The sequence below is a fragment of the Amblyomma americanum genome, chromosome 8, assembly GCF_052857255.1.
Source record: "Amblyomma americanum isolate KBUSLIRL-KWMA chromosome 8, ASM5285725v1, whole genome shotgun sequence".
Lineage (NCBI taxonomy): Eukaryota > Metazoa > Arthropoda > Arachnida > Ixodida > Ixodidae > Amblyomma > Amblyomma americanum.
In genome coordinates this window covers 51,565,922-51,593,251 of record NC_135504.1, presented here as the reverse complement: position 1 = coordinate 51,593,251, position 27,330 = coordinate 51,565,922, and the positions used below count along the sequence as shown (strand labels likewise).

Here is a 27,330-nt window from a genome sequence, read left to right as displayed (position 1 = left end):
GTGTTCCGTTGCGTCCTATTGTGGATTTTACAAGGTCTCCACTCCAAAGTTTGTCTCGCTACCTGCACAAGATTTTATCTCCTCTAGTTGGCAAGACCGAGACGCATATACGGAATACAGTGGACTTCATTAACAAAGTGAAGAACGTCGCACTTGAAAGTGGTGAAGTGATGGTTTCCTTCGATGTTTGTTCCCTTTTCACGTCATCGACAGTGTGGATAACCTGAACGCGTGTCTGCGTTATTTGGATCGTTGTTGCTGGAGTTGCGAAAGGACTAACAGTCTTATCTCTGACAATGTAGATGACCTGAAGGCGTCTCTCTATTATTTGGATCTTTGTCCCTAGAACTGCAAAAGGACAAGCAGTCTTCGACAGTTAGGATAACATGAACGTATGTCTGCATTATTTGGATCGTTGTTGCTGGAGCTGCGAAAGGACTAACAGTCTTATCTTCGACAATGTAGATAACCTGAACGTGTCTCTTCATAACACTCTTCGACAGTGCATATAACCTGAACGCGTCTCTCCATTATTTGGATCTCTCCAGTTGTGGAGGTGTAGCAGGTGACAGGCAATAGGAATTCTGTCAAAGGGCACAAAATCCCTTCAACACCTATAGCCGCCAGGCGGTAACGGATCCAGCTCATAACGCGATATACGCAAATGGGAACACTTGTGCAAGGTGGAGTAAAAAAAATTACAGTACTTCACTAAGTCTGCTTAGTAAGAGCGGAAACGCAAAAGCCTTTCCGTTTCCTTCCTTTCTCAATATGTCATTTCGTTTTTAATTTTATTATAAAAAATTAGTTTTTATTTTCATTTTTAATCTTTAATTTTTTTGTTTATTTTATTTTTATATATATACTAAGCAAGCCTTCACACGCATTTACATCTTTTTTCTTCGATTAATTCACGCAAAACCTGCTTCCAATGCTGCATTTATTTTCATTATTCAATTTAAATAATTATCTTATTGTAACTAATCAACCGAACATTTCCCCTTTCAAGTACACTCACGCACTACCATATGGAATCAAATATTTGCACATATCCCCAGAACGACACAATCGTGCGGATAAAATCTGCGGACGAGTTTTGTTGATGCGACATAATCATATAATGCTTTCGCATTAATTACTCACGGGTATCAACGGGAAAGAGCAGAGAGGTAAAGGTACGTATACAGTCTTTGGCAAAAGTAACCAGTGATTTGCTTATCAGTTGTACATTGAAGCTATTATGCCAGCCCTCAAGCTCTAAATCTCTGTATGGTAAAAAGAACCCTTGTCCTCACCTTCTGAGAACTTTTTGTTATATAGGGAAGGCGTAAAGGCTTTAGGAATGAGGAGCAAACCATGCAGCCTGGTCACGTTTGGCAAAGGTTGTACATGCACTGCTTCAGTAGAAATTTTCCTTACCAGTTTTCTCCCGCCCTATCCCCGCTGGCAGCAGAGGGAATCATGTTGATGTGGCGGGATAAGATTCACCCACGCGACGAAGGCACCACTGATCGAGGAGGCGGCGCCGTTTGCCCTCCCGACAGCGGTCCTTCTCCGGCAGTGGCCCTATAAGCAATTAATGAAAAAGAATTATGCGGGGGAAAGCTGCCGTCAAGGAAAGTGGAAGGTTGTCGCAGTAAAGCTGCAACAGGTTTGTCTGGAGGTTCGGGTCGTTTATAACTATTGAGGAACAGGAGAGGCACACAACATATGCTGTCACTCAAGATGTAACGCGCTAAATTGTACGTATTAACAAAGGAATATTTTCATATTCATTCTTTTCTCGTACCGCCGTCGACTGGAACGACCTTGCAGATGACACTGTACCAACATCCTGTCCCGCAAACTTCGCGCGCAGAGCCAACAGCTATATATTGTCGCTATATCAAATGGCCAATAAATATTACAGAAAACACATTGCACCCCCCTCTTTTGTAATGCCCTTCAAAAAGGAGCCTTTAAGGAAATAAAAATGACTGAATGAAAAATCTGTTTAGCCAACCTTTAATGATTCATTCGCAGAATTCGTGACAAGCTACAGACAAGCTTTCAACAGCCTAAGTAAGTTTTTTGCTAGAGATCACTGACGTAGGCACCGTAGAGAGAGAGAGAGAGCGTCTGCGACGAAAGTGGCCGACGGACTATTCGTAAGTGGCACCAGTGCTTAATAGAAGCCAGAGTGCGTTTTCGCGCTGTCGTATTCAGTGTAAGCAAATTGTCATAGTCATATGATCACGTGGTCATACCACCACATAGTTAAGTTCGGTTTGAGCTCGCCTGAAGTTTTCACACACGTGTGCAAAAAGAACGACCGGTACCGATTATCCTCACAAAAATCGGCGCTTTTCGCTCATTTGATAGGTATTGTATTCTTATGATAGAAAATTATCATTTTTAAGAACCTTATTTCGCTAAGACCTTTCTTTTCCTCTCACCTACGAGTGCCTGAGAAGATAACCCTCTCTTGCCCTGTCCTGTAGTCAAACACACGTTACTTCTCCTCAACTCCCCTTTTTCCTTGGAAATTGGTTTTGTTAGTGGCGGGCTCAACGTCCCAAAGGGACTCAGGCTATGAGGGACGCCGTAGTGAAGGGGTCCGGAAATTTATACCACCTGAAGTTCTTTAACGTGCACTGACAACTTCCGATTTCGATGTGAATGAGACAATGACCTTCAGTGCAGCACAAGGTCAAACCGAACTTAACTGCGTGGTGGCATGACACAAGCTATAGTAGTATGACCACGTGATCATGACTATGACAATTAGATGCCAGACCTTGACTGCTGACCTTGACATTCAATTTGATCCAGTCTGCACCTGATCTTGAGCTACGACCTCGATCCTTGACCATGACATTTGATTTGAGAGTGGAGACCATGCTTAACAGAGGTTTCGCTTGTGTAACTAGGTTCAAGCCACGTTGAACACGCCAGCCATTTTTGCAGAAACATAGGGGGGGCACGAGGCAATCGCTTTAGCTCACTTAATGTTGTACAGTGCTTAGTGAGAATGTGCGAGTTTATAGAGATGCTGAAGCGGAATAGGAGGTGTACATATTGCCACGGACCTGGCTCGAGCTACCTGCGCGCTAAGCCGTGACGAGGACGAAATGGTCGCGTTCGCGTGAGGCGCGCTCGAGCTGGCTCTGTTCTGGGCGATTAAAAACCTTGGCCGTTCTACGGTCCCCCTCTACGTTTACGACTGTTCTCCGTCTGGCCTGTGACATCTGGTGGAGGTCGCTTGGGTATTCTCGGCTGATGCTCCATTCTTCCTCGGAGAGCCGAAGCACAAGCCCGGTGCCTCTTGTGCGAACCCCTGTCCATCGTGTCAGCCGCAGGCTCCGCGGCTTGTCTCCAGAATTCGGACTCCAGCCTCAAGAGAGCGCACCCATGGCTACAACCACGGCAGCAAGGTCAGACAGCGCCCCGTTCATACCTGCTTCTTTTGTGAGCCTGCAAAATCCCCGGATCCCGAAGCCCTTTCACGGCGGATACTCGGAGGACGCCCAAGACTGGCTTGATCAATTCGAACGCGTTGCGCGTTTCAACGGCTGGGACGACAGTGCTAAGATCCGGAACGTTTACTTCAGCTTAGAAGACGCCGCTCGGATCTGGTACGAAAACCGCGAGACGAGTCTAACGACGTGGCAGGAATTTCGTCGCCAGCTGTTGGAGCCTTACACCAGCAGCGATCGCCGTGAACAGGCCGAGCGTGAATTGACCGCTCGCATTCAGCTACCAAACGAGAACGTAGCGATGTACGTGGAGGAAGTGACGCGCCTCTGCAACCGAGCGGACCCGACCATGACGGAAGAGGAAAAGCTCAGACACCTGATGAGAGGCGTGAAAGAGCAATTGTTCTGCGGTCTTGTGCGAAGCCCGCCCAGAAAAGTCGCCGAGTTCCTCTCCGAGGCCGTGCTCATGGAGAGGGCGCTCCAGCAACGGTACAATTTCTACGACCGGCAGCTAAACCCTATCTCGGCTCTACACCCCCTGGATGCTGCTTCGGGGGCCAATACAAGCTCCCTTTGGGACATCGTGCGTTCTGTGGTCCGTGAGGAGCTGCAGAAACTTCAGGGGATTTTTCCTGTGGACTCTCTGACTAGCGCCATTCGGGAGGAAGTTCAGCAGGCGCTCAGATCGCCCGTCGCTCCAGTAGAGCCGCCACCACAGCCAGCTGCTTGGCCGCCAGCGACGTATGCGGACGTGCTGCGCCGTCCTGCGCCGGTTCCCTGCGCGCCACCGTATGCCCCTTCGGTAGTCGCAGTACACGCCGAGCAGCCGGTTTCCTACTGGCAAGCTCGAGGACAGGCACCGAGGAAGACCGATATTTGGCGTGCGCCAGACCGACGTACCCTAGGTTACCATTGTGGCGAGGCCGGTCACATCTTCCGGCGGTGTCCATATCGGCCTCTGGGATTGCGAGGCTTGTCTGCAGGTAGTCCCCGTCCGCGGCATGCCGAACAGCCTCAGGAGTTTGACGAATACGTCACCCGCCGGCGTGGTTCACCACCTCCTCCGCGCCGAACGTCCCGATCGCCCTCACCTCGCCATCCGTCGCCTCATCAGTCCGGTTATGGACCTGGTGCACAGCGTGAGTCCTCGAGCCCGCACCGGGAAAACTACAACAGGCGACCTTTGGAGGCGAGGCCGCCGAACGCCGTATTGCCGAAAAGCTTCCACCGACGCGCCGACTGACCCTTCCCGAATCGACGACCACGATACCGATGACGACGACGACGACGAAGACGGCGCCGACGACTGGGTCTGGTAAGACCAAGGTCTCCCTTGACATACCCGTGCTGATTGACTCTAAGGAGGTTAGCGCACTAGTGGATACGGGTGCGGACTACTCGATAATGAGCGGTAGGATGGCTAAGGTGCTGAAGAAAGTTATGATGCCGTGGGCACGGTCACAGATACGTACGGCTGGTGGCCACGTGGTTACGCCGCTCGGAATGTGTACGGCAAGAATTACGGTGCGCGGATGCACGTTCGTGGCAACGTTCCTCATTTTGCCTGAATGCTCACGAGACGTCATTCTCGGTCTCGACTTTCTTCGAGAAAATGGTGCGAATATAGACCTTCGAAATCGATTGGTTACATTTTCAACTGAACTCGCTGCCACCAAACCTGCCCCCGAGAATTGCAGAGCCGCACTGCGTATATTCGACGATGCCGTAACGGTGCCTCCACGGGCGAGTATTCTGGCTAGGGTCACTTGCGACGCGCCACATTGCGGACAACGTGTTGTTGAGCCAAATGTCTCTCTTTTGCTCACCATGGGTGTTTGCGTAGCAAGAGGGCTCGCCTTTCTATCTGACGGTCGCACTGAAGTTTTCGTGACCAATTTCAGCAATGCACACCGCCATTTATTTGGTGGCACAGCCATCGCCCACGTCGACCCCGTCCAAGAGGTGGCTGAGTGTTTCGCATGCCTAGAAGACACGCCTGGTGAAGTTGACGAAGAGGCAGTACGCGCCGTTCACATAAACGAGGGCCTCCCGCCCGCAGAAAGGCAGCAATTGCAAGAATTGTTGCTGCAGTTTAAGGACTGCTTTACCTCGTCGTCTAAGGTACGTCAGACGCCCATCACTAAGCATCGGATAGTCACGCACGATGGCGCGCGCCCAATACATCAACAGCCTTATCGCGTATCTCCCCGAGAGCGGGAGGCCATCCAAACGCAAGTGAAGGAGATGCTCAATGACGGCATAATCCAGCCATCGAATAGTCCCTGGTCGTCTCCTGTCGTTCTCGTAAAAAAGAAGGATGGCACGCTGCGCTTCTGTGTGGATTACAGAAAACTTAACAGCGTAACAAAAAAAGATGTCTATCCGCTACCTCGTATAGATGATTCCCTCGACAGACTGCGCCAAGCAAAATACTTTTCTTCGGTAGATCTGCGCAGCGGATATTGTCAAATAGAAGTTGATGAGAGGGACCGGGAGAAAACCGCCTTTGTCACCCCGGACGGCCTCTATGAATTTCGTGTGCTCCCCTTCGGACTCTGCTGTGCTCCAGCAACGTTCCAGCGAATGATGGATACCGTGCACACCGGCCTTAAATGGCAAACATGTCTAGTATACCTGGATGATGTAATCATTTTTTCAACAACGTTTTCGGAACATTTGCAGCGGCTCAGAGTGGTGTTAGAAGCCGTCCGATCAGCTCATCTTACTCTAAAGCCGCAAAAATGCCATTTTGGATTTACTGAATTGAAGTTTCTCGGGCATGTCGTCAGCTCCGAGGGCATCCGGCCAGACCCTGACAAAATTTCTGCCGTCGCGGACTTCCCGGTTCCCACTGATAAAAAAGCCGTCCGACAATTTCTAGGCCTTTGTTCGTACTACCGACGTTTCATAAAAAACTTTGCTAAGCTGGCCAGTCAGTCCTCTGACGCGCTTGACACGAGTTGAGGAGCCATTTTTGTGGGGTGCCGCGCAGCAAACTGCTTTGGACGATCTACGACGTCGGCTACAATCACCACCAGTACTAGCCCATTTTGACGATGATGCCGCCACTGAAATTCACACGGACGCCAGCAACGTCGGTCTTGGAGCGGTTCTCGTCCAGCGTCCGAACGGTGTCGAAAAAGTAATCGCTTATGCTAGCCGTGCACTTTACCGTGCAGAGTGTAACTACTCTACAACTGAGAAGGAATGTTTGGCCGTAGTATGGGCCATCACAAAGTTCCGCCCCTATCTGTATGGCAGGCAGTTCAAGGTTATTACTGACCACCACTCATTGTGCTGGTTGACAAACTTGAAGGACCCATGTGGCCGCCTAGCACGTTGGGCAAGTCTGGTCGCAAGCACACCGACGCTGACAGCTTGTCGCGTTCACGCGTGCAACCTTACGAAGGTAACGCAGAAGACGAAGCATTCCTTGGTACAGTCACGTCGTCCGACATCATCGCACAACCACGTGCGGACGACGAGTTGAAGCTGCTCATGGAGCATCTAGAAGGTCACCATCCCTCGATACCCTCCCACCTGGCTCGTAGGCTGCCATCCCTATGTCTTCGAGGCGGAGTGTTGTATAAGAAAAACTCCGCCTCCAGTGGTAAGAGTTACTTTCTGGTTATACCAGCCGCCCTCCGCCACGAGATCCTCCTCGCCTGCCACGACGAGCCGACCTCTGGGCACCTTGGATTCAAGCGCACACTTGCCAGAGTGCGGCAGAACTACTATTGGTCCAACCTTGCCTCATGTGTGAAGCGATATATTCGGACCTGCCGTGAGTGCCAGCGTAGGAAGACGCCGCCTCTGAAACCGCCTGGCATGTTGCAACCTATCATGCCTCCTAACATACCCTTTGAACAAGTCGGCATGGACCTCCTCGGACCATTTCCCTTGTCGTCGGGAGGAAACAGATGGATAGCTGTTGCAACCGATTACCTGACACGTTACGCCGAAATGCAGGCTCTCCCTCAAGGCACAGCGTTCGAAGTTGCGCACTTCTTTATGCGTGCAATAGTGCTTCGACACGGCGCTCCGTCCGTCGTCATCACAGACCGAGCGAAGGCATTTACAGCTCCGCTTGTCCACGACATCTTTGAGCTGAGTCACACCAGCCATCGAACGACGACAGCATACCATCCCCAAACAAATGGGCTCACAGAACGCCTGAATAAAACACTGGCCGACATGATTTCCATGTACGTGGATGTGGAGCACAGAACCTGGGACCAAATACTCCCCTACATCACATTCGCGTACAACACTGCGACTCAAGAAACAACCTGCTTTACACCATTCCGTCTAGTCTACGGCAGAGAAGTGCGGATGATGCTGGACGCCATGCTCCCGTGCGTGGATGATGACTTGACACCAGATGCGGGCTCCTTTGTCGAACAAGCCGAGCAAGCTCGCCAGCTTGCTCATTTGCACATCACAGCTCAACAAGACACGGACTCCCGACGTTACAACCGGCGCCACAGGGAGGTTACCTACAACATCGGTGACCGTGTGTGGGTGTGGACCCCTGTCCGCCAAAATGGATTGTCTGAAAAACTGCTGCACCGATATTTCGGACCTTATGAGATGCTCCGTCGTGTTGGACACGTGGATTATGAGGTTGTTCCACGTGGAACTGTGGCTACCGGTCGTCTGCAACCACGGACTGACATTGTGCATGTAATGCGACTTAAGCCATACTTCTCGCATGAGAGCGATGACGCTCCACTTTAAACTGTGTTCGGGTTCTGCGTTTTAATTTGTTTCTTTTTGTTCGTTTCTTTTTAAAAATTGTCTTCCTGCTTTTCCTGTTCATTTTCTGCTTTGTACATACCCTCGCATCGGGACGATGCTCTTCTTTTTCGGGGGACTAATGCCACGGACCTGGCTCGAGCTACCTGCGCGCTGAGCCGTGACGAGGACGAAGTGGTCGCGTTCACGTGAGGCGCGCTCGAGCTGGCTCTGTTCTGGGCGATTAAAAACCTCGGCCGTTCTGCGGTCCCCCTCTACGTCTACGACTGTTCTCCGTCTGGCCTGTGACAATATATTTAGAATGTGCAAAGTGAGCGGGCCAGTCACTTCCACAACAGCCCAGTATCTATCCTGCTCACCTCCAGCCCATCCCTGTTGCACTGCGGGAGGATCGGTGTCGCACCCACGTGACGAAGGCACTGCAGGCTGCGCAGTCTGGCGGCGGTTGTTTGCACATCAGCCCCGCTGGTTCTGCTGGTTGAGGACGAAGCGAGAAAAATTAATGCTGGCTCGCTACGACTACCGCTGTGGCAACATGCACTGAGTGACATGCTCTATGTAGAGAAGCATTGTGGTGAGTACCTAATACGCTTATAGGGCAGTGAAAAAAGGAGTGAGCTGTCCTTTAGCGCACACGTTTTAAAACAAGGGTGTGCGCTAGAGGAGAGTAGAGTCTATACTCCTTTCTGCTTAAAGTGTACAGCGTCGAAAAGGAAGCAGCGCGGGCCTCCACAAAACCGGAGCAAAAAAAAAATCATTTGCACTTACATCTCCTGATGAGCGGAAAGACGAAAGCTTTTCCCTGTCCTCTGTTCCTCACTCCGTCTTCATTTTTTTATTTTCTTGCTTTTTATTTTTCTGTTATTTCCTTTTATTCTTCGTTTTCAATTTCGTTTTCTCTCATTTTCTGTTTTTGTTTTTATTTTATTTTCATTTCCATTTACAAATTTTAACTTTTTAACTTCGTTTGATTGAAAAAAGTATGGTGGAGCTGCCATAAAAAAAAAAACGTAAACCAATAAGCTCCTGCCTGTGCCAACCGTTTGATTGACAGGTGGAGCGGACATTTTTTTACATGTTTTCTGCGCACGCACATGAGCCATGAAAGGCCTTATTTATTTATTCATCATGCCACTAAAGGCCCTCCTTCGAGGGTATAAAACGGGGGAGGGGGGAGTCAGTGTAAAAATATATACAAGGGAACATCATTAACAAACAGAAGAACAATAAACAGGCTAGGTATAATGTGGAAAAGATAAGGAAGCACCTGAGAGTACATAAAGGAGCAGGCAGTAAAAAAAACGATAACAATTAGGCATAACGGAAACGAAAAATACTGCAGTATACGTATTAGGCACGAAAAGAAGAGAAGTAATCGCAAAAGTACAGCAATTGAAAATTCTAACATTTCAAATGCCAACGTCGCTGCGGAAGAGAGCAAGAAATATGGAGGCGTGAGATTCAAGGCTACTATGTGTGCTGGTAAGTTGTTGCACTTTTATAATAGTGCGTGGTATGAATGGCTTCGCGAATGCAAGTGAACTGAGTGGAACCTTGTCTATGTGCCCCTGTCGGTTTAGCGCTATGTGCAGATGAACGACACGCGATGCGTTTAACTTTGTGTGGATGGTCGAGCCGCAGAAAGAAAGCTGATTGTGATTGTAAAAAATCATGGTGAAGCGAAGCATGGTGATACAGTTTATGGAAATGCGCTAGTTGTGATAGTTTACGGCGGTAAGACAAGTCTTGTAATCCGGCGCGATTTTTTGAGGTAGTGACACTGGTATCATGTTAGTAGTCAGAGAAAATAAAAAGCGCAGCCTGAGCAGTCTGAGAAGCAGTCTGAGAAAATAAAAAGGACTCAATGTTAGCTATGAAATAGGCTTGATCATGATTAGAGGTGGCTAATGCGTATTCAATCTTCAAATGAATGAGTGCGGTGCATGCGAGTTAAATCCTACAACACCGCTGACATAGTGAATGCTGATCACAGACCAGGCTGGGCCGCAATGATTTTCCGGCCCCTTTCGAAGGCAATGAAGACTGCAATGTGGAGTAAGAGTGACGGTAAGGCTACTGCCGTGTATGCTGCACAAAATGTTAGCGTTTCGGTTTACTACCATGAATGCTGGCTTGGGCTGCTGAAGCTTCTGCTTCGGTCGACGATCTACCTGCGCACCTATTGACGAACTCTGCGCCTTCCAGACGGTATTGTTTTATTTCTAATTGGAAAATAAAAGACTTGCACCTGCACAGATTTCAAATCCGTTTAAACCGATGGCTACAGCAAAGTGGCTAAAAAGAGGCATGCTATAATAACCTGGTGGAAATCATAAGATGCTTGTCTCTTACTTTCGGACGAGCTGGCACGTCTCGCTCTTGCAATGCTTAGCGAGAACACAGACACACCACAGCTGAGTGTGCTTAGACTTTTTGTTGGTTTTCCACTCGCTCTAATGTTACAAGATTGGAGAGGACAATTCAGCTCCGCCTTAAGTGTATGACCCGTTATTGTAGTGGGTTAGGCTTTTTCTGTGAGCAGCATTTTCTGGACGCATTTTTCTTTTTTTTTTCAATTGCTTCAATAAATAATTAATAAATTACACTGTAAATTTTATTAATTAGCATCATGAAGCATTGGCTTTTGATTCTGAGCATTTTGACACCTTAGAACTTTTTCTTCAATTTATTTTTTCACTTTCTCATTTCTTTAATTAACCTATTACACTAATTTTGTTCGTTAATTCAGCATCGCTTATCAAGACCAATCAACCGTGTGGCACTAAAACTGCTAATTGCCATCATACTATTTTTATTAATCAGCCCCTGATCGTTTCCGACACGTGGTGCCGACTATACGACGCTGATGGCTTTTCGACCGAACGAGCTGTATCCGCTGTCCCGCAAAAATTGGTATTATGTCAACAGCTAAGCAACGGATTTTCCAGGGTTTTTCTGTTTAATGTACCAGAGAAAATAGCGCAAAAAAAAGAACACAAGTGGAGGGTTTCGCTGCAAATTGGGCACTACAGCAAAAAGTATGACATCGACTGGAAGACCTTGAAATAAATGTTCGCTCAACTGAAATTTGATATCTCAATTGAAATTTTGCTATATCTAAATGAATACGTGGCTACACATTTTTATCTTCGGGTTGGACTGCACGTTATTTTCACCGCGTTGAAAACTAAGCCTTAAGAGCAGATTTATTACTATAACCACTGTAGAAATTTTGCTATATCTAAATGAATACGTGGCTACACATTTTGATCTTCTGCGGGTTGGACTGCACGTTATTTTCACCGCGTCGAAAATTAGGCCTTAAGAGCAGAGAAAGCAAATGCCTTTATTACTATAACCACTGTAGAAATGTTTTGTGTGGAAATTTCTACGAGCGCATTAGCGCGCTCCTCGCTAAAACTCTAAACAGGTCCTGGTTCTCTCGCGGTGAGTGCGAGTAATATTTTCTCACACAGGAGAGTGACAATGTCCTTCTAAATAACGAAGGTTTCGTTTTGTTTATGAGGGTTTAATGTCCCAAAGCAACTCAGGCTATGAAGGACGCCGTAGTGAAGGTCTCCGGCAAAATTTCGACCACCTGGGGTTCTTTAACGTACACTGAGAACGCAAAGTAGACGGGCCTCTTTGATTTCACCTCCATCAAAATCCGACCACCACGTTAATCACTAACATGAGCATTTCCTCTCGGCGCTGTTTTATCTAGGTAACCACATACTCACTACCGCATCTTTGGCTTGGTCTTGAGCGGGCTGCAGGGACCAACGGAGTGACGCAACATGGTGCCGTGGTCGCTCGCTGTTCGGATGCATATCTCCAAGCTGGAATGTCGGAGACGCATGACCCAACGGCACAGCGCTCCACCAGCTTCCGCTGAAGGCAGTTTCCATGACAACGAAGTGGCGGCGTCCTGATCCAGACCTGTAGGAGCACAGCCATTCAGGGGAGCATGTTAGGCTGTATGACTGTTCGTTTTACTGTTTTTACGGGGCATAACGTTGCAAAGCGACTCAAGCTGTGAGGAACACCGTAGTGGAAGGCTCCGGTTAATTTCGACCACCGGGGTTCTTTAATGTGCACTGTGACAGCACAGTACACGTGCCTCTAGCAATTCACCTCCATCGAAATGCGACCGGCGCGGCCGGGATCGAACCTGCGGTTTCCGCTACAGTAGCCGAGCACCATAACCACTGGGCCACCAATTCCAGCTTAGGCTGCATGTTTGCATGTTATTATTTCCTCTGCGTAGGCGATTAGGCATTAAAAAAAGCATTTAGTACTGTCGGTTGTCTAAAGCGCACTGGATAACGCTTAATTGCAGATCAACAATTGCAGATAAAATTGATATAAAAGTTACAATTGTAAATACGACAAGGTTCCGAGGTCAAAAGTAAAACTGGCTATTCGCTCGGTTATTCTTAGCGATGAGAATAGGGCATTATTCAGATATGCATTTGGGAAGAACTGGGAAACGCACAATATTGAATAAGCGGTTGATAAAAAAAACCGATGGTCTCTTAGGATGACGTAATGGATTCGAAGACAAGGTAGTCGTCTCAGGGTGTGGCGAAGAATCATGTTGGTGGACGAGATTAGAAGCTTTACGGAGAGGAGAAAAACAGAAATTGAAAGTCTTTCACATTTTCGCTCTTAAATAGACATAAGTGCAAACCTGCAATTTTTCATTTATGCATGGGGTGGGGCTACAGCTCCCCTTCGCTAGATCACCACACCGCTTAGTGCGCGGAAACAGTTACCGTGGAAAGTGGCGATGCAAAGTTGTTCCGTGTAGTTCAGTTAGTTCGTTTTGAAGAGAAGATTGGCCCCGTATGTGTCTCACCAATGTTGCACACTTTAAATGCGCCGTCAGGCAAGGAAAGAAGGAGGCTGCGAAATAGGAGCAGGAAATTACATTTAAGGCAGCGAAAAAAGGAGGTAACCGCAGCACGAGGAATTTTTCCGCTCCTGTAGCAAGACTGTGGAAAGTTATGTGGAACGACATATCTAGTAGGTCGCCTTAACTACTTTCACGGCTGCTCTCATATCCTTCATACATTTTGTTTCATGTTAATGAATAAAGCCCCAGGCAAAATGTGATCGCAGGCAATGAATGTATATATGTGAGGAGGGAACCACTACGTGATTCGAGCAGGGAGTCCATACTCTGTAGAACGCGACAGAAGGTTTGTTTCTTATGAAAGCGCGAAAGAGTCAGATCGCACACTGCGGGGAGTTTGTACCACGGAGGAAGTAGTTTGGGCTTGTGTGCCGTGACGGGTAGTGTTTCCAGTAACTCGAGTTCAAAGCATTTGTCCTCAAATCACATTAGTAATGTAATGTCTGCTTGTAGTTTATTACTGAATATCGATCTGGACGTGCACTGGGCGACTACAAGAGGTGATCTGGAAGTGATCTAACTGTATGGACGTAAGCGCATGTCAGCAGAGCTCTTTAATACTCTAGGTGAGGCTCATTGTTTTCAACAAAGGGTAATTACGGGTGACGTCCTGTACGAGCCTGTAGCAAGACGCAGTCCCAAGTTGTGCACTGGGTCTAGCTCTCAAAGCATTTGTCCTCAAATCACATTAGTAATGTCCTGTCTGCTTGTTGTTTATTACTGGATATCGATCTGGATGTGCACTGGGCGACTACAAGAGGTGATCTGGAAGTGATCTAATTCTATGGACGTACGCGCATGTCAGCAGAGCTCTTTATTACTCAAGGTGAGGCTCATTGTTTTCAACAAAGGGTAATTATGGGTGACGTCCTGTACGCGCCTGTAGCAAGACGCAGTCCCATGTTGTGCACTGGGTCTAGCTCTTTCACACAAGACGATCTTGTTGATCCCCACATCTAAAATCCCGTAATCTAAATGTAGAATGTTTTAGGTAACAGCAAACGTGTAACTCAAGTGTTTTCGAAAACACTTGGGCTACACATTTACTGTTACACATTTACTCTTCGAAGAATAGGGTATACAGTTAGCCATATGCAATACTCTGGTTGAAAGTTCGCTCACCGACAGCTCTCTCCCGCCGCATCAGCTGAGCATCAGGCGGGCGTGGCTGTCGGCGAGGCGACTTGCACCCACGTGACGAATGCACTTCAGATTTGTCAGCCGGCCACGTTCTTCGTCCGACACTGGTACCGGCCTCGCCACTGGTTCTTGCAGCTTCGAGAGAAGGAAGCTACTTGTGAAAACAACCATTAACTTGGGAAAATGAAAGCTGGCATCTTGAAAAGTGACAAGATATGGTAGTAAAGTGTAAAGTGTAAAGATATGGCAGTAAATTGAAGAGCAAGAAGCCATGCTGGCTCGTCCTTACAAAAATTTTTAGACAGTCTATAGACTGTCCATAGACTGTTTGTGAAGTTTATAAAACCCTAGAGAACAGTCTACCAGTAATACAAATCCTAGAGACAGTCTACAGATAATCTATGCATTCAGGGCCATAGACGTTTAGCAAACTATTGTCGATAGACAGTTTATATATAGGCTATGAATAGACAATCTATAAAAAGGCAATAGAGTCTTGAGAAGTCTATAGTGTGTCTGTAGACCATTTCACCTTAATAACAACGACCGACCGCACGCGCTCTTTCTTGAGAATGCACGATACTGATTTTCTTTCCTATGTGGGATTGGTGACAGATAAGCGTGCAGTAGATAAATTACTGATGAATTAAGGCAGGCGCTTGCCAAGTAGCTGAATGTTTCAATTGGTACAGATCCAGCTTTATTGGACTTCTAATTGTGAGAAAACTTTGCAATATTAAAAGATACTGTTACAGACATACTGATCAGAATGATTTCACGTTTCTGGTTGATTGATTATCAGAGCTTAACGTCCCAAAACGCCTCAGGCTGTGAGGAATGCCGTAGTGAAGAGCTCCAGAAATTTCCACCACCAGAGGTTATTTAACGCGCACTGGCATTGCACAGTACAGGGGCCCCAAGAATTTCGCCTCCAACGAAATTATACCGCCGTGGCCGGAATGTTATATTAGTTCGATCCTAAGACTATCTGATTTTAATGAGCGATCGTTTAGTGCCCAGGATCACAAAAAGGTGCAATGAAAATATTGTTTAATGCATGGCTTTTTCAACTGATGAGCAAGGACTGTAATGAAGTTGTTTTTGCAGTTCACCCTAAATAGTCATTTTACAGCTGTTGAAATAGCAACATTCAAGCTCTCAACATTCAAGCCAGTTTATCAACTTTTGTTGAACCGTAATAGAAGAATATGTTTCAGGTACTGGAAAAATGGCGCCTTCAGCTCACCTCCTTCTATCTCTGCTTGTTCTCCATTTCTATGTGTTTTATATGGTGATAGCGGCATAGGAGAATAGCAAGACATCTAAAATCGAACGTTGTTAAAACGTCGGCTCCTTCACAAATGGCGCACAGAGGATATCTAAATTTAATATTATGCTCAAAATACTGATTTCCAGAATGAAATAACTGCAAGACTTTAAGAATAATAGCTCAAGATTCCAAAAATGTTGTTCTTAAAAAAAAACAATTCTTCCAAGACCGGCGTTTTCTTACAACTGCCATAGAAAACAGAAGGGGTGCATTTTGGACAATAAATAGCAGAAAGCTACAAGTGTCCTAAGGGGGATCTGTGCATATATTGAGCATTAAAGCGCAATCTTACGACGTGCAGAAAAATTTGCGTTCATAAGCAACTGTCCGTTGAAAAATGCACTCGACAGTACTGTTAACCGAATATATTTGTCGTGAAATAACAATAGCAGGTGATATAAGTTTGTAGACAGCAATATCGGAAGCCTAATCCCGTTTGCGTCTTATGGCGCTGTCATCGCAATGTGTTCATGCGTGAACTCATATCCGATAACAGTACGGACATGCGCACTACTGGCTCCTTCTCACTGGTCCCTGTGGTCAGATGCCCCAAAGTAGTGCCTCCGGCCAAAACAAAGATAAAGCGCCACAAGCAAAAATCCTGCACCTGCTAGGCACTGGCAGGCTCAAACCAATGGCAAATAAATAAACATGACAGAAAGAAGGCCAAAAGTAGAACGTTTAAATCGAAAGCTAATTGGAAAAATAAAATTGGGCCGCGGTATTCATGACGTCTCCATGAGCACATAGAGATGTTGAAATCCATGGACGAGCAGATTTATTAGTGAAGGAAAACTTTAAATGAAGTTAGACAAAGATGCAAAAAATATGAAAAAGGGTGAAACGCAAAAAGAAGACATGTAAAAATGAACGCGAAAGAATGTATCCAGGAAGACTAATGAAGAGCAGGAGGTGACAATCGAAATGCCAACTGTAGGAGTACAAAAATGTAGGGGAAAAGAAGACAATAAAAAAAAACAAAAAATAAATGATGGTTGATTAGCATAGGCCAAATGCTAGTTAGCTGAGCTAGCAGTCCAGTTTTCACTTCAATTCCGGTGTTCAGATCCAGTGTTCGCAGATAGCAGTTGTTCTGATATATGCGCAATTGGTCTTTCTCTACATACGTAGACACCAGGGAGTCTTCCTACCTCTCCTGGTGAGTGGAACAGCCGTCAAGCGATGCGCCACTGCCCTTTTGTGGCAGGTGCTGCCATCGGTGGGGCTTTGGTTGGGTGAAAGCATGTCAGGCAGCCGAATAAGCATGCCGTGGAAAGTTGTTGGCTGATGTTTAGAACTCTCTTAAATCAAAAGTTACTATCAGAGAATGCGTCTTCATGGAGCTTGACCAAACGCACTACGTTCGAGCCCTGAGTCGCATTCACGAGTTTCTTTGTCTTACTTGGAGAAATTTCTCTAAGCGATTTACTGATTATAATGCAGTAAAACCAGCCCTAACACGGTTTCTGGTCAAGGCAAGTCTACGCGCATAAGTTAAATAAATCTGCTTAATTTCTCAGAACGCAAGTTTTTAGAAAAGGGACCCGTACCAGGTTTTCTCGTACAGCCAGTGTGCATGTTTTCCTGGCGGCGTACCCAATACAAGAGAGCGCTGGTGCTGCCCAACCATTACACTATATTGATGATATATATTACGGCCTTGACCATCCATATTTGCTTGAAATGATTTACTTGTCTCTGTCAGAGACAATGACTAAGCACGACTGTAATGTCACCGCAACTAACCTTTACTATTTTTATACCCCCAGCGAAAGGTAACCCGTATAACTAATACCGTATTCTGGCGCCAACGACTATTTTTAACTTTACCCAACGTTTCGGGACAAACTCGGTCCCTTCTTCAGGGGTGACTAATATGTGCCAGCAGCAGCACCGGCTCCCAAGCTATGCCCGCCACAAAGGATTCAGTGTTTCGGATGTTCTATTGCTGAGCACATGTTCGCTGGCCTGATTTCTGGCCGCGGACGCCTCATTACGATGCAGCCGAAACGCTAATATGCCCGTGTAGTGATATCGGTCCATACGAAAAAGACCGAACTTCCCGAATTATTTATTAAGCACCTCATATCCCAGGTATACTTCAGGATCGTTTGATTTTATTAATGCTGTAATAAAAACTGGAACCTCATTTTCTGGAGTGCAGTGATGTCAATGATCAAGCATATGTTGTTTTCGTTGGGAGTCGTTGACATTTCGGCTTAAGCTCTCTTGAAAGGGTTGATAACCCAATGTGTGAATATAAACGTGCGATTTAAAAAAGGACAAGAATACACCAAAAACTGCTCTTGTTTATATTTTGGTTTTCCTCAAACTAATTGCATGCTAGTTATTTTGGGGCAGCAAAATATCTAGGGCCGAATCACTCCCACTTGTTACCTTATCCTGCCCTTGAAGTTAGTTGAGTGTGTGATAAGGAGACTGCTGTAGCTTGAAGCACAAAGGTCATTAAATACGCAAACCCGAAGAAGCTGAATAGCAGCTGAGCAGTAGGGTTGGTTAAAAAAAAGACTTAGCAGAGCTGCATTTTGTCACTTTCAAGGAAGGAACCTTGAGCTTTCGTGCCACATCCAAGCTTCACACTCCCGGCATGCAACACGGGAGCATGTCACTGCACCAAGATGACGCATGCATTCGCAAAGCGTGTCTTCATTAAGACCGCACGGCTGATATGCTGGATGTTGATATCTGATAACTTCGAGTCAAACTGGCACCTACACATCACTGGCAACTTCGCAGAATGGGAAACAGTGCGTGAAAAGTGGAGCACGAGAACGCTGTTGCGCGACAAAATTTTGTGGCTACTTGCCTGTTGTCGGAGGTCCGGATTTCCAGGGCGCTGTTGTAGCCGGTGTTTTTTGACAGCCCCGAGTTGATTTTGCTCTATAAAGAGAAGAGAGTACACATACGTGAGAGAAAATAAATAGACAGTGAAAAAATACTGTACTGCTCTTGACGTCTCGGCCGTAGCCGAAACTCACCACACACTCGGCGAGTGAGGAATGCACTACATAGGCCAAACAGATATTTCCTTCCGATTCAGATTTAGTAACTCCCCCACAGTTCCTCCCCAACCTCCTTTCAAAAATACTGCGCAATCGGGCATATACGAAAGCCGAGACCTACGAAAATTCTAAGCAATAAACAAAGCACCCCTTTACTGCGTCATATGAGGTCACACGCTTTTTGCATGCGACAACTCATCCTCAGCTTCACAAGCCACAGCAAGACCGGTTTTCACCACATAAAGGATTATCCAAGGAGGAAGCCAAAGGATGGCGAAGACTGCAAACAGGCTCCTTCCCAAACATACATACTAAACAAGATGTTCCCCACACAGTATAGCGCCAACTGTCCGTGGTGCGAAGAAAACCAACACTATATCATGCCACATGGGAGTGCGGAAGAAATCAAGCATTCCACAAACACAAAACACCAAGTGCGGAGCAATGGGAGAGCTGGCTCACCAGCTGTGAGCTAGGGGTCCAAAGGGCCCTCATAGCACATGCAAGCGAGGTGGCCCGACTCAGTGGAGCTCAGGACTAGGGGCCCACCCACGGCCAAGGAGGACCCAAGCTTCAAGACTAAGACTTGGTCCTCTACCGCTACTACTTCCTAAAGGAGCCAATAAAGTTTTTCATTCATTCATTCCTCGCATCGACGTCATATATAGGGCTCGCTTCGCTACGGTGTCGTAGGGTGCGTTCCAATACCTCCCAGTAGACGGCTACTTAGACGTCTAGCCGGACAGCCGCCATCTTGGGACGCGTTAATAAAAAAAGGCTGCTGCTAGATGGAGGCGAAATGCTAGAGGCCCGTGCACTGTGCGATGTCACTGCACGCTAAAGAACCTCAGGTGGTCGAAATTTCCGGAGCCCTTAACTACGGCATTCCTCATAGCCTGAGTAGCTTTGGGACGTGAAACCCTCTGAATCAAATTAAATTTAATGTTATCCACCCACCTGAATTTCTGCCGGCCTCTGCTACTATTGCCTTCTCTTGGAATCCACTCCAATACCTTTAAGGACCAGCAGTTATGTTGTCTTCATATTGCATACCCTGCCGAAGTCCACTTCTTTCTCTTGATTCCAACTAGAATGTCATTAACACGCGTTTGTTCCCTCACCCACAATGCCCGCTTTCGATCTCTTAACTTCTATCTTTCTATTAACTCTCTTCTCTCTTAGCTCATAACTAAATTCATTTCCATAGGTCGCTGCGTTGCACTTAAGGAGAACCCTTTTCGTTAGCGTAAAAAAAATAAAAATTATCTTAAATTGTGCTGTTCAACTCCCTATATGAAACATGGGCTATGAAGACGCTGTTTAAATAATTTATTTAAACGCATTCCTATGGGCCGCACCCACCGCTGTGAGACGCACCTGGTGACAGCAGCACCACCTCATCCTGCTTGTGTACCAGATCATATTGGCCCATAAAAATTATGAGATAACTGCGGCACCCGCATTGAAGGAATGCATAAGCATTGACGCCTCCTTACCCCTCTTTGCCCCTCTTTCCCTCTGTTTGCCTAAATTTATCAAGTTCCATCATTGCCGATTTTGAGTTTTCAATCTTGGCGCCACGTTTCGTTTTCCAATTTGGCGTCATGCTTCGCACTGTCCACACTTCTGGTCTTTCAAATTTGGCGCCACGCTTTAGCTCCTCCCACTTCCAATGTTTTCAAACTTGGCGCCACTTCTGCTCTGGCCCCGCCCACTTTTGGACATTTTTAGCTCTAATAATTAATTACCCCACATGCACCTCATGATTTCCCCCTGCAAGATTTTTTATGCTCTATCTAATGCAGCCATTCTTTTTCTTATAGCTCAATTCACTCGAACGTTATCGTGATGACAAGCTCGTGATGACGCTAAACCGCTAACGTAGCCATACAGTGCTAGCGCATTAAAAAGTAAAACTCGCGGACAGCTTTCTGGGGCCACAAAGTGGAAGCTGCGAGTGCAGGACATCGGCTTCCAGAAGCGCACTGTTCGCAAGCGGTCACAAGCCGAAGACTCAGGCCTGTGAGCTGGCAGCGCGCAGCTACCAATGCGTAGAAACTGGAAGGAAGCTTTCCCAAGGTATAGGTATGCTTGGCGGATGAAGTGCCAGAATAGGAATTTTGGAAAAAATTCAGAACAGCAGACAGCGCATCTACTGCTTTGGCGCATATATTTAGGTGTTATTGGTGATGATAGAACAGCTAAAGTTTAGAGCTTTGATAGCATTGTTCGAAACAATACAATGGGACGTGTTCTTTCGTATTCTTTTTCGCATTTCTACTAATTCGATTCACAAATTTTAATAAAACCCATTCATGGTTCTTTCATTTTTGAGGAAGGTTCGGTGGGCGGATGAGAATTAGATGTTTGCAGGGATCAGGTGGCCGCGGCTAGTTGACAAGGGGTTTATTTGGAGAGATATGGAAGGTGCCATTGTTCGGCAGCGGAAGTAGTCAGGCTGATGATGATATACAGATATGTCAGGTGAGAATGTTCGACTGTATTTATCGTGTTTAAGGAACGAAAGTAGTAAAATTCTTTTAGCGCCAGACCCTCCACAGTTTTTCAATTTAAAGATGCACCCCAGAGTTGCGGAGAAAAAAAATTCTTAAGACAGCCTCATTCGAAACTTGCTGTGTTAATAAGTTAGTTGGGAGTTTAATGACACAACAGCAACTAAGGCCAAAGAGCGCCAGAGAAATGTCTAACTTTGTGTTTCCAGGAGCAAGGATGCGAGGAGTTCCCTTCCACCGTGATTGGCTACGGTGCCCTGTTAGTGCCAAGGTATATCTTTTCAGTAAGTTATGCTGACCAAAAAAATGAAAGCTTTAAATAGTGACAAAAAATTCTCGTGTCAATTTAAATAATCAATGACATTGCAAATGGTACAATGGGATAATCCCCGAATAGAAGATAAGGATGAAATGGTATGTAGAATTCATATAATTTTCCAAAATACCTGAGACGATGCGCAAAATATATCAGAAACTTAATGCGGGACACTGCAGTGCTGGCATGCTGGCGGCTGTGCTCCCAAAAACAATAAATTGTAAGTTAGGTGCATGTGTGCGCGATTTCTAACCTGGCATAAAATTTGTTGATAGCAATCTTTCCATTAATTTACACTTGCTGCCTTCTGGAAATTCCTTTTATGAGCCAATAACTTTCGCAATGGTGGAAATAAACCTGGCATACGTTTTCTAACCTTTGCCTTTCGCACGCGAAACATACCCATCACAACTTATATATCTTGATTTGTACCTCATTGGAAGGTTCCGAAAAAGCGCTGTGAGCGAAAATGCTGCCTCTGCCACGATGTGTGTTCATACCTCTTTTACCCCGAAATATTAATATTTTCACAGAACAAAATTCTTTGAATATTGTGTACTTAACATACAAAATAATAACAAAAATTAAGACATGGAAACAGACATTTGGATTCCCACTCATTCGACATCGATCACTCACCGGGCCACTGTAGTACAACGGTGTCTGCGCTGAACTCTCGTGGCTGAGTGGCTGGTGGACAGCCATACGCGTTGCAGGCATTCCAGGCGCAGTACTGGTCTTCTCTGTCAGAGCTGCACAACGAACATCTCACATAAGACTTCATCATGGTAACCGAAGCCACACACAATGAAGAAGCACATCTATCATTAATGTGCGCCGCTCGGGCATATACTCCTTATGACTTCTCACTGGTTCTTTCTTTTCCATATGACCTGTAAAGACTGGGAAGATCTGGCGCGCCTTGCCCAGTAGTTCAATACCGGTACATATCGCTAGCCTTCCACGTACATTTGACGATTGATTGAAGGAGGTCCTCGCTCCAGTCAAATCTACTTTATCCCTTGCAGACAAGCATTATGTTCTACAGTCGAGAAATACATGAAAATTGCTGTGAAATTGTCACGAACATCAAGTTAAAAATAACATGATTACTTCAAAAACATTACGAATTGGCGCACGGCGCACACTTGAACGTCAACAGGTTTGCTGCCCAATTCTTTAAAAGATATACGTTTCTGCCCATTTAATCATTTTCTTTACAGTCCAAAGCTGCTTCCATAAAAAGACAGTTAGAGGGTCCTTTAATAAAACAATGCATCACGTAAGAGAAGAAAAAGCTAAAGCTCCAAACAGCACATTATCTTCTGCCTTTAGAGAAAAGAGATCCTTTTGTGTGGCCACGAAATGGCTCTATCATTTTGTTCCGTCCAGCAGATATTTCCACTGAGGCCGGCCTCACTAACTTCGAGAAAACAACCCCAGCAGCTTAAATAGGAAGTTTTAAAAGTCACGTGCACATTTGTAGACTCCATGCCGCAAACGGTTTTGCTGAAATGCAGTCTGGAGACTTATTGTGCAAGATCGTCGACAAGCGCTGTTCGAAAACTTCAGACACATTCCCAAAGCGTTATGTTCACAGCTGCAGGTTAAGCACCTCACCAATCGGCCAGAGAAGCTCATGTATTCGGTCACGTATAGCCTATACGTATATGCTTACATACCTGCCAATGGATGCAGTGTGCCCAGGGACCCAGTTTGCCCAGAGACCATTTTTGCGCGCCCATTTGTCTCAATGCCTTCTTTGCCCTTCTCTAATTCTGCTTTGCAGACTGCGGGTGCGGTGTTTGGTAGCTTGAAGCTGGCGCTAAAGCCACGATACGAGTACACATTATATATCATGTATCTTTCGCTACTTTTGTGTCGTTTACCACGTAAGACCACAAAGTGCATGTGACACTGTAGTTCAAGGTTGCTGGTGGAGTCGGATATAAATTCCTTCTAGGAGAATGGCTACAATGTCGCCTGTCCAGCTAAGATAGACATGAAACCTGCACCGATATGTACGGACGTCGAGGTGGTCGCAACAGGTGTTAACCACATGCACGAATGACTCAGCTCCAATTGTAAATAGCCCTGAAGTATGATACAAGAACGACCGGGCCACAGGAAACGCACGCCTCGGTTAAAGGTAACAGCTGTACATTGCCTCAGCAGCGTGAAGATACCAACTTTCCTCAGACGAGTGCCTTGTGATGCTCACTTCTTGAGCTTCACTCCTAAACGATTACCGCAGTATGCGGATGTATAGAATGTAGCAAATGTCAATGTGCAAGCGGCATAAACGTCCTGGCTAGCTCTTTAAAGTGTTCTGTATAAAATTGTTCAGAAAGGATGTGCTACACCTAGCAGTCATTCATCTTGTTCTGAGCAAATTTATCAATTTTTCACAAAACGGGGAGCTCGAGGGCGCTTCATCCACCATAGTTATGCAGCCAGGTTTTTGCTCCAGTATGTAAAGATAGCTTTTTTTTTAATTCCGAGTGTACTGTGCATCATCGAGATAGAAAGTGATTCCGCGATCTCATGGGCATTGATTAGAGAAATCGTGGGTTTTCAATGTTTTATATTTCCATTAACTGTGAAAATTAGCGCAAATTTTACACGTCTCTGTAAAAACGCTTACTGGCACAGTGGTCAGGGTATATAATAAAATTGTCTGTTGAGGCTTGAACAATGTATTCAGACTGAAAAATACTCGCTTTCAATGGAAACAAAATATGGCGAAGAAAGCGGTACCCTAGCCAGCATGCTCATGGTGAAGAAAATTCAGGGAATTATGTATGCGCTGTTGTATTGATATTCCATGTTCTCAACCACACTACAGCTGAGATAATTGCCACACGCTACTCACTGAAAACAAAGCACTCACCCGACCATTGCAGTGGAAGTAGGGATGTCAATGGCTGGCTGGTCACTTGGGACTTTCCACCAGACGCGACGAAAGTATTCTATGCGGCGCAGTGGTCTTCCACATCGGTCGGGCTGCAGAAAGAGAATCTTACGTGAGCTTCCACCACTGAATTGCACGAACACTGACTACAAGCTGTACCGTGCTTTCTGTAGCACAATGGAACGTTGCGGGCACGAAATCTGCGAAGTGGCCCGTATCGTGTGAACTCTGAGAATACCTATATAATACTTTTGAAGCGAAAGGTTCACTACACTAGGCAAAAGCCAAGTGAGCGTCAAGTGTGGCTACAGGCCTCACCATATGTGCTCCGCCAGGGTTTCGCACCACTTGACTTTTGACCTTTCGATTTGCGGGCAGAGGACGGTAGAATAGGCCGCAGCGTTCATTGGGTGACCAACCTTTCGAGATCAACCATTAACTGCATGCCACCTGCGAGGGTGGTAGGGTGGGTGCGCTGCTAATCCAGTGTGTGGAACGCACTCACATTATAGACGCCAGGCCACGTCTGCTTCCCGATCAACCATAGCTTTTCCGCTCTCTAAACAGGTTCAGCAGTTCTTAAACCACAGCTAATTTTTTACATTTTCCTTTTAGAGCGCAGCCAGATTTCCACTTGGCTGTGTGCCAGCAGCGTTCTGATTGGCGGATTTTATACAGGCATCTACTGCGCATGCGCAGCACTGCCCAACATCACGCGAGCTCAATCAGGCTGCAGACAGTGAAAAGTTCTACAGGTCCTTGGCGCTCAAGGATATTAGTGAAAAGGTACATTTTATACTTTCTTTAGCACAGTACACGTGTCTTGCAGCATAAGGAATGATCAAATTAGCGGCTTTTGTCATTGAAATCTCACCTTAGATAAGGGAGTCTGGGAATAACACTGGTTACGTCTATCAACTCTGCCGGCATAAGTGGAAACGCCGTCCAAAAAAGAGAGAAAAAACTGAATGTGAAAATCAGTCCTAACGAAAATACGCGGTATCACTCTTTAGAAAAATGGTCTACAGACAGTCTATACACTGCATAGATTATTACCTTCCTACATATTCCTTTTTGTGTATTCATAATTTATAGACTGTTAGCTATAGATAAAATTCTACTAAAAGTGTATGGCCATAGATCTATAGATTTGTATATATACTGTCTATGGGATTTGTTTTGCCTATAGACTGTTCTCTGTGGTTTGTCTACAAAGAATTATAGATTTTATCGACACATGTTTATGGACAGTCTATAGACTGTATAAAGAAGTTTTTGTGAGGGTTAAGAGCACGGCAAAGATACGAGGTCATCTCCGCCAGTCTTCCCACCGGGCGTTGTTCCTATTTTGGCAACTACATGCTTAACGCAAGAGCAGCCATTGTGTGCAGTCAGTGCCCCCTTTAGCTCACACCATGCACCGAAACAGTGGTGAAAAAAGGGTTACCTTGTGAACGGCTACCGCAAGCGTCTGCGGTGGTCTCCAGTGGTGGCTTGGTTTCAGGGTCAGTTGGCTCCCTGCTGAACGGGCACGGTTTCAAGCCCTGCAAGTCAAGGAAATAATGGGAAGATCTTTAGGGTTCCGGGGAGCTGGAAACAGTTATTCTCCACGAGCACTCATTTTCATAACTGACACCGCAAAGATTGACAGCCTGACTACTGCAGCACGACTCGTGGCACTATTCTATCTTCAATCAGTTTAAATTTCTCTAGTTTAAATTCTTTTGTCTAATTTAAAAGGGCTAGAAAGTTTTTTTATGCAATGAATATATATTAAGAAACTTCGATTTCCACCTTTTTTTCCTAACATAACTGGCTGCTCGTTATTCCAAGGCACACACCGAATGTTCGCAGCCGGCGGTACTCCAGACGAACGAATATTTATGGGTTTACGGGGGTTCAACGTCCCAAAGCGGCTCAAGTTATGAGGGCCTCTGTAGAGAAGGGCTCCGGAAATTTCGGCCTCCAGGGGTTCTAAGTTTAATGATAATGAGTAATAAATAATGATGTTATGTGCTGTTATGAAGACTGATGTCACACCATTTGTTACTAAACACAATTAGGAAATTAATTAGTGTAGTGAAAAGGATCCTAAGAGTAGGTGGTTACGCCACAATCTGACATCTGCTTCCCAATAAATATCCACAGAAACCTTGCGTAAAAATGACAGAAAACTGTATCTGACGTATAAATAACTAAAGGTTCTGGATTTAAAAGTACGTGGAGATCAAACGGCGGAAGTCTTGGAAAACAATCCAAATTTCAGAAACCACAGGATTTTTATTTGTATGAGCATTGCACTTATTAGAATTTATAATGTAACGCTTCTCAAGGTATTTCAGCCAACATTTGCATGTAATCATTCAGTTTACTTCAATAAGCGTGCCAGATTACATAGCTTTATGTCAGATAATAAATTTCACATCCGATCCCCACTTCACCCCAAATCATTAGCAGTTCTTGATTGCCTAAACTGAAGAAAAAACTGCGCTGAAACACTGGACGAGAAACAACACGAGAGCACTATGCGCCGACTAGCAACTCGTTTTTATTCCAGCTGTATATATCTCGATTCTGGCGAAATAAATAGCAGTTGCTTCTTTCATGTCCTGTGCTTCTGCGTTGTTTTGTTTTCTTAACCATAATTCGACATTTGGCTAAAGTCTTTGCCTTAACACCACTTAAACAAACCGGTTGAAAAGCAGTGCATTTAAACTTAACCGTCTCCTACGGAACGTAAACGCTTTCTAAGGTATTAGAGATTGGTGGAAGTAGAAGGTTTAAAAGCAGCGTTTGGGAAGTTGATAAAAAGCCACAAGGAAAGCAAATCGCTCATCCAATTTCGGAGCGAATACTTTTCCGTAAATAAAATAAGAAGTAAGGATGTACTCAACATATAAGCTAGGAGCTTCAGTGGGACTGCAGGTCGGCTAGGATTACGGAAAAGCGTCTACTGGACATCGCAGACAGGT

At 45.8% G+C, this 27,330-nt stretch overlaps 1 protein-coding gene and 1 long non-coding RNA gene across 2 annotated transcripts; both read right to left on the bottom strand.

The window, feature by feature from the left end:
* Positions 1-1,434: 1,434 nt before the first annotated feature.
* Positions 1,435-12,208, bottom strand: LOC144102378 (uncharacterized). The gene is made up of 3 exons (XM_077635665.1): positions 11,951-12,208; positions 8,570-8,684; positions 1,435-1,566 (listed from the first exon to the last, which is right to left on the bottom strand). The coding sequence occupies exons 1-3, from the start codon at positions 12,067-12,069 to the stop codon at positions 1,435-1,437; spliced, it is 366 nt and encodes a 121-aa protein (XP_077491791.1). The 5' UTR covers positions 12,070-12,208.
* Positions 12,209-22,113: 9,905 nt separating this feature from the next.
* Positions 22,114-25,896, bottom strand: LOC144101659 (uncharacterized). Its single transcript, XR_013308026.1, has 3 exons — positions 25,806-25,896; positions 24,338-24,450; positions 22,114-22,199 (listed from the first exon to the last, which is right to left on the bottom strand). It is a non-coding gene; the product is annotated as an uncharacterized LOC144101659 (long non-coding RNA).
* Positions 25,897-27,330: the final 1,434 nt, after the last annotated feature.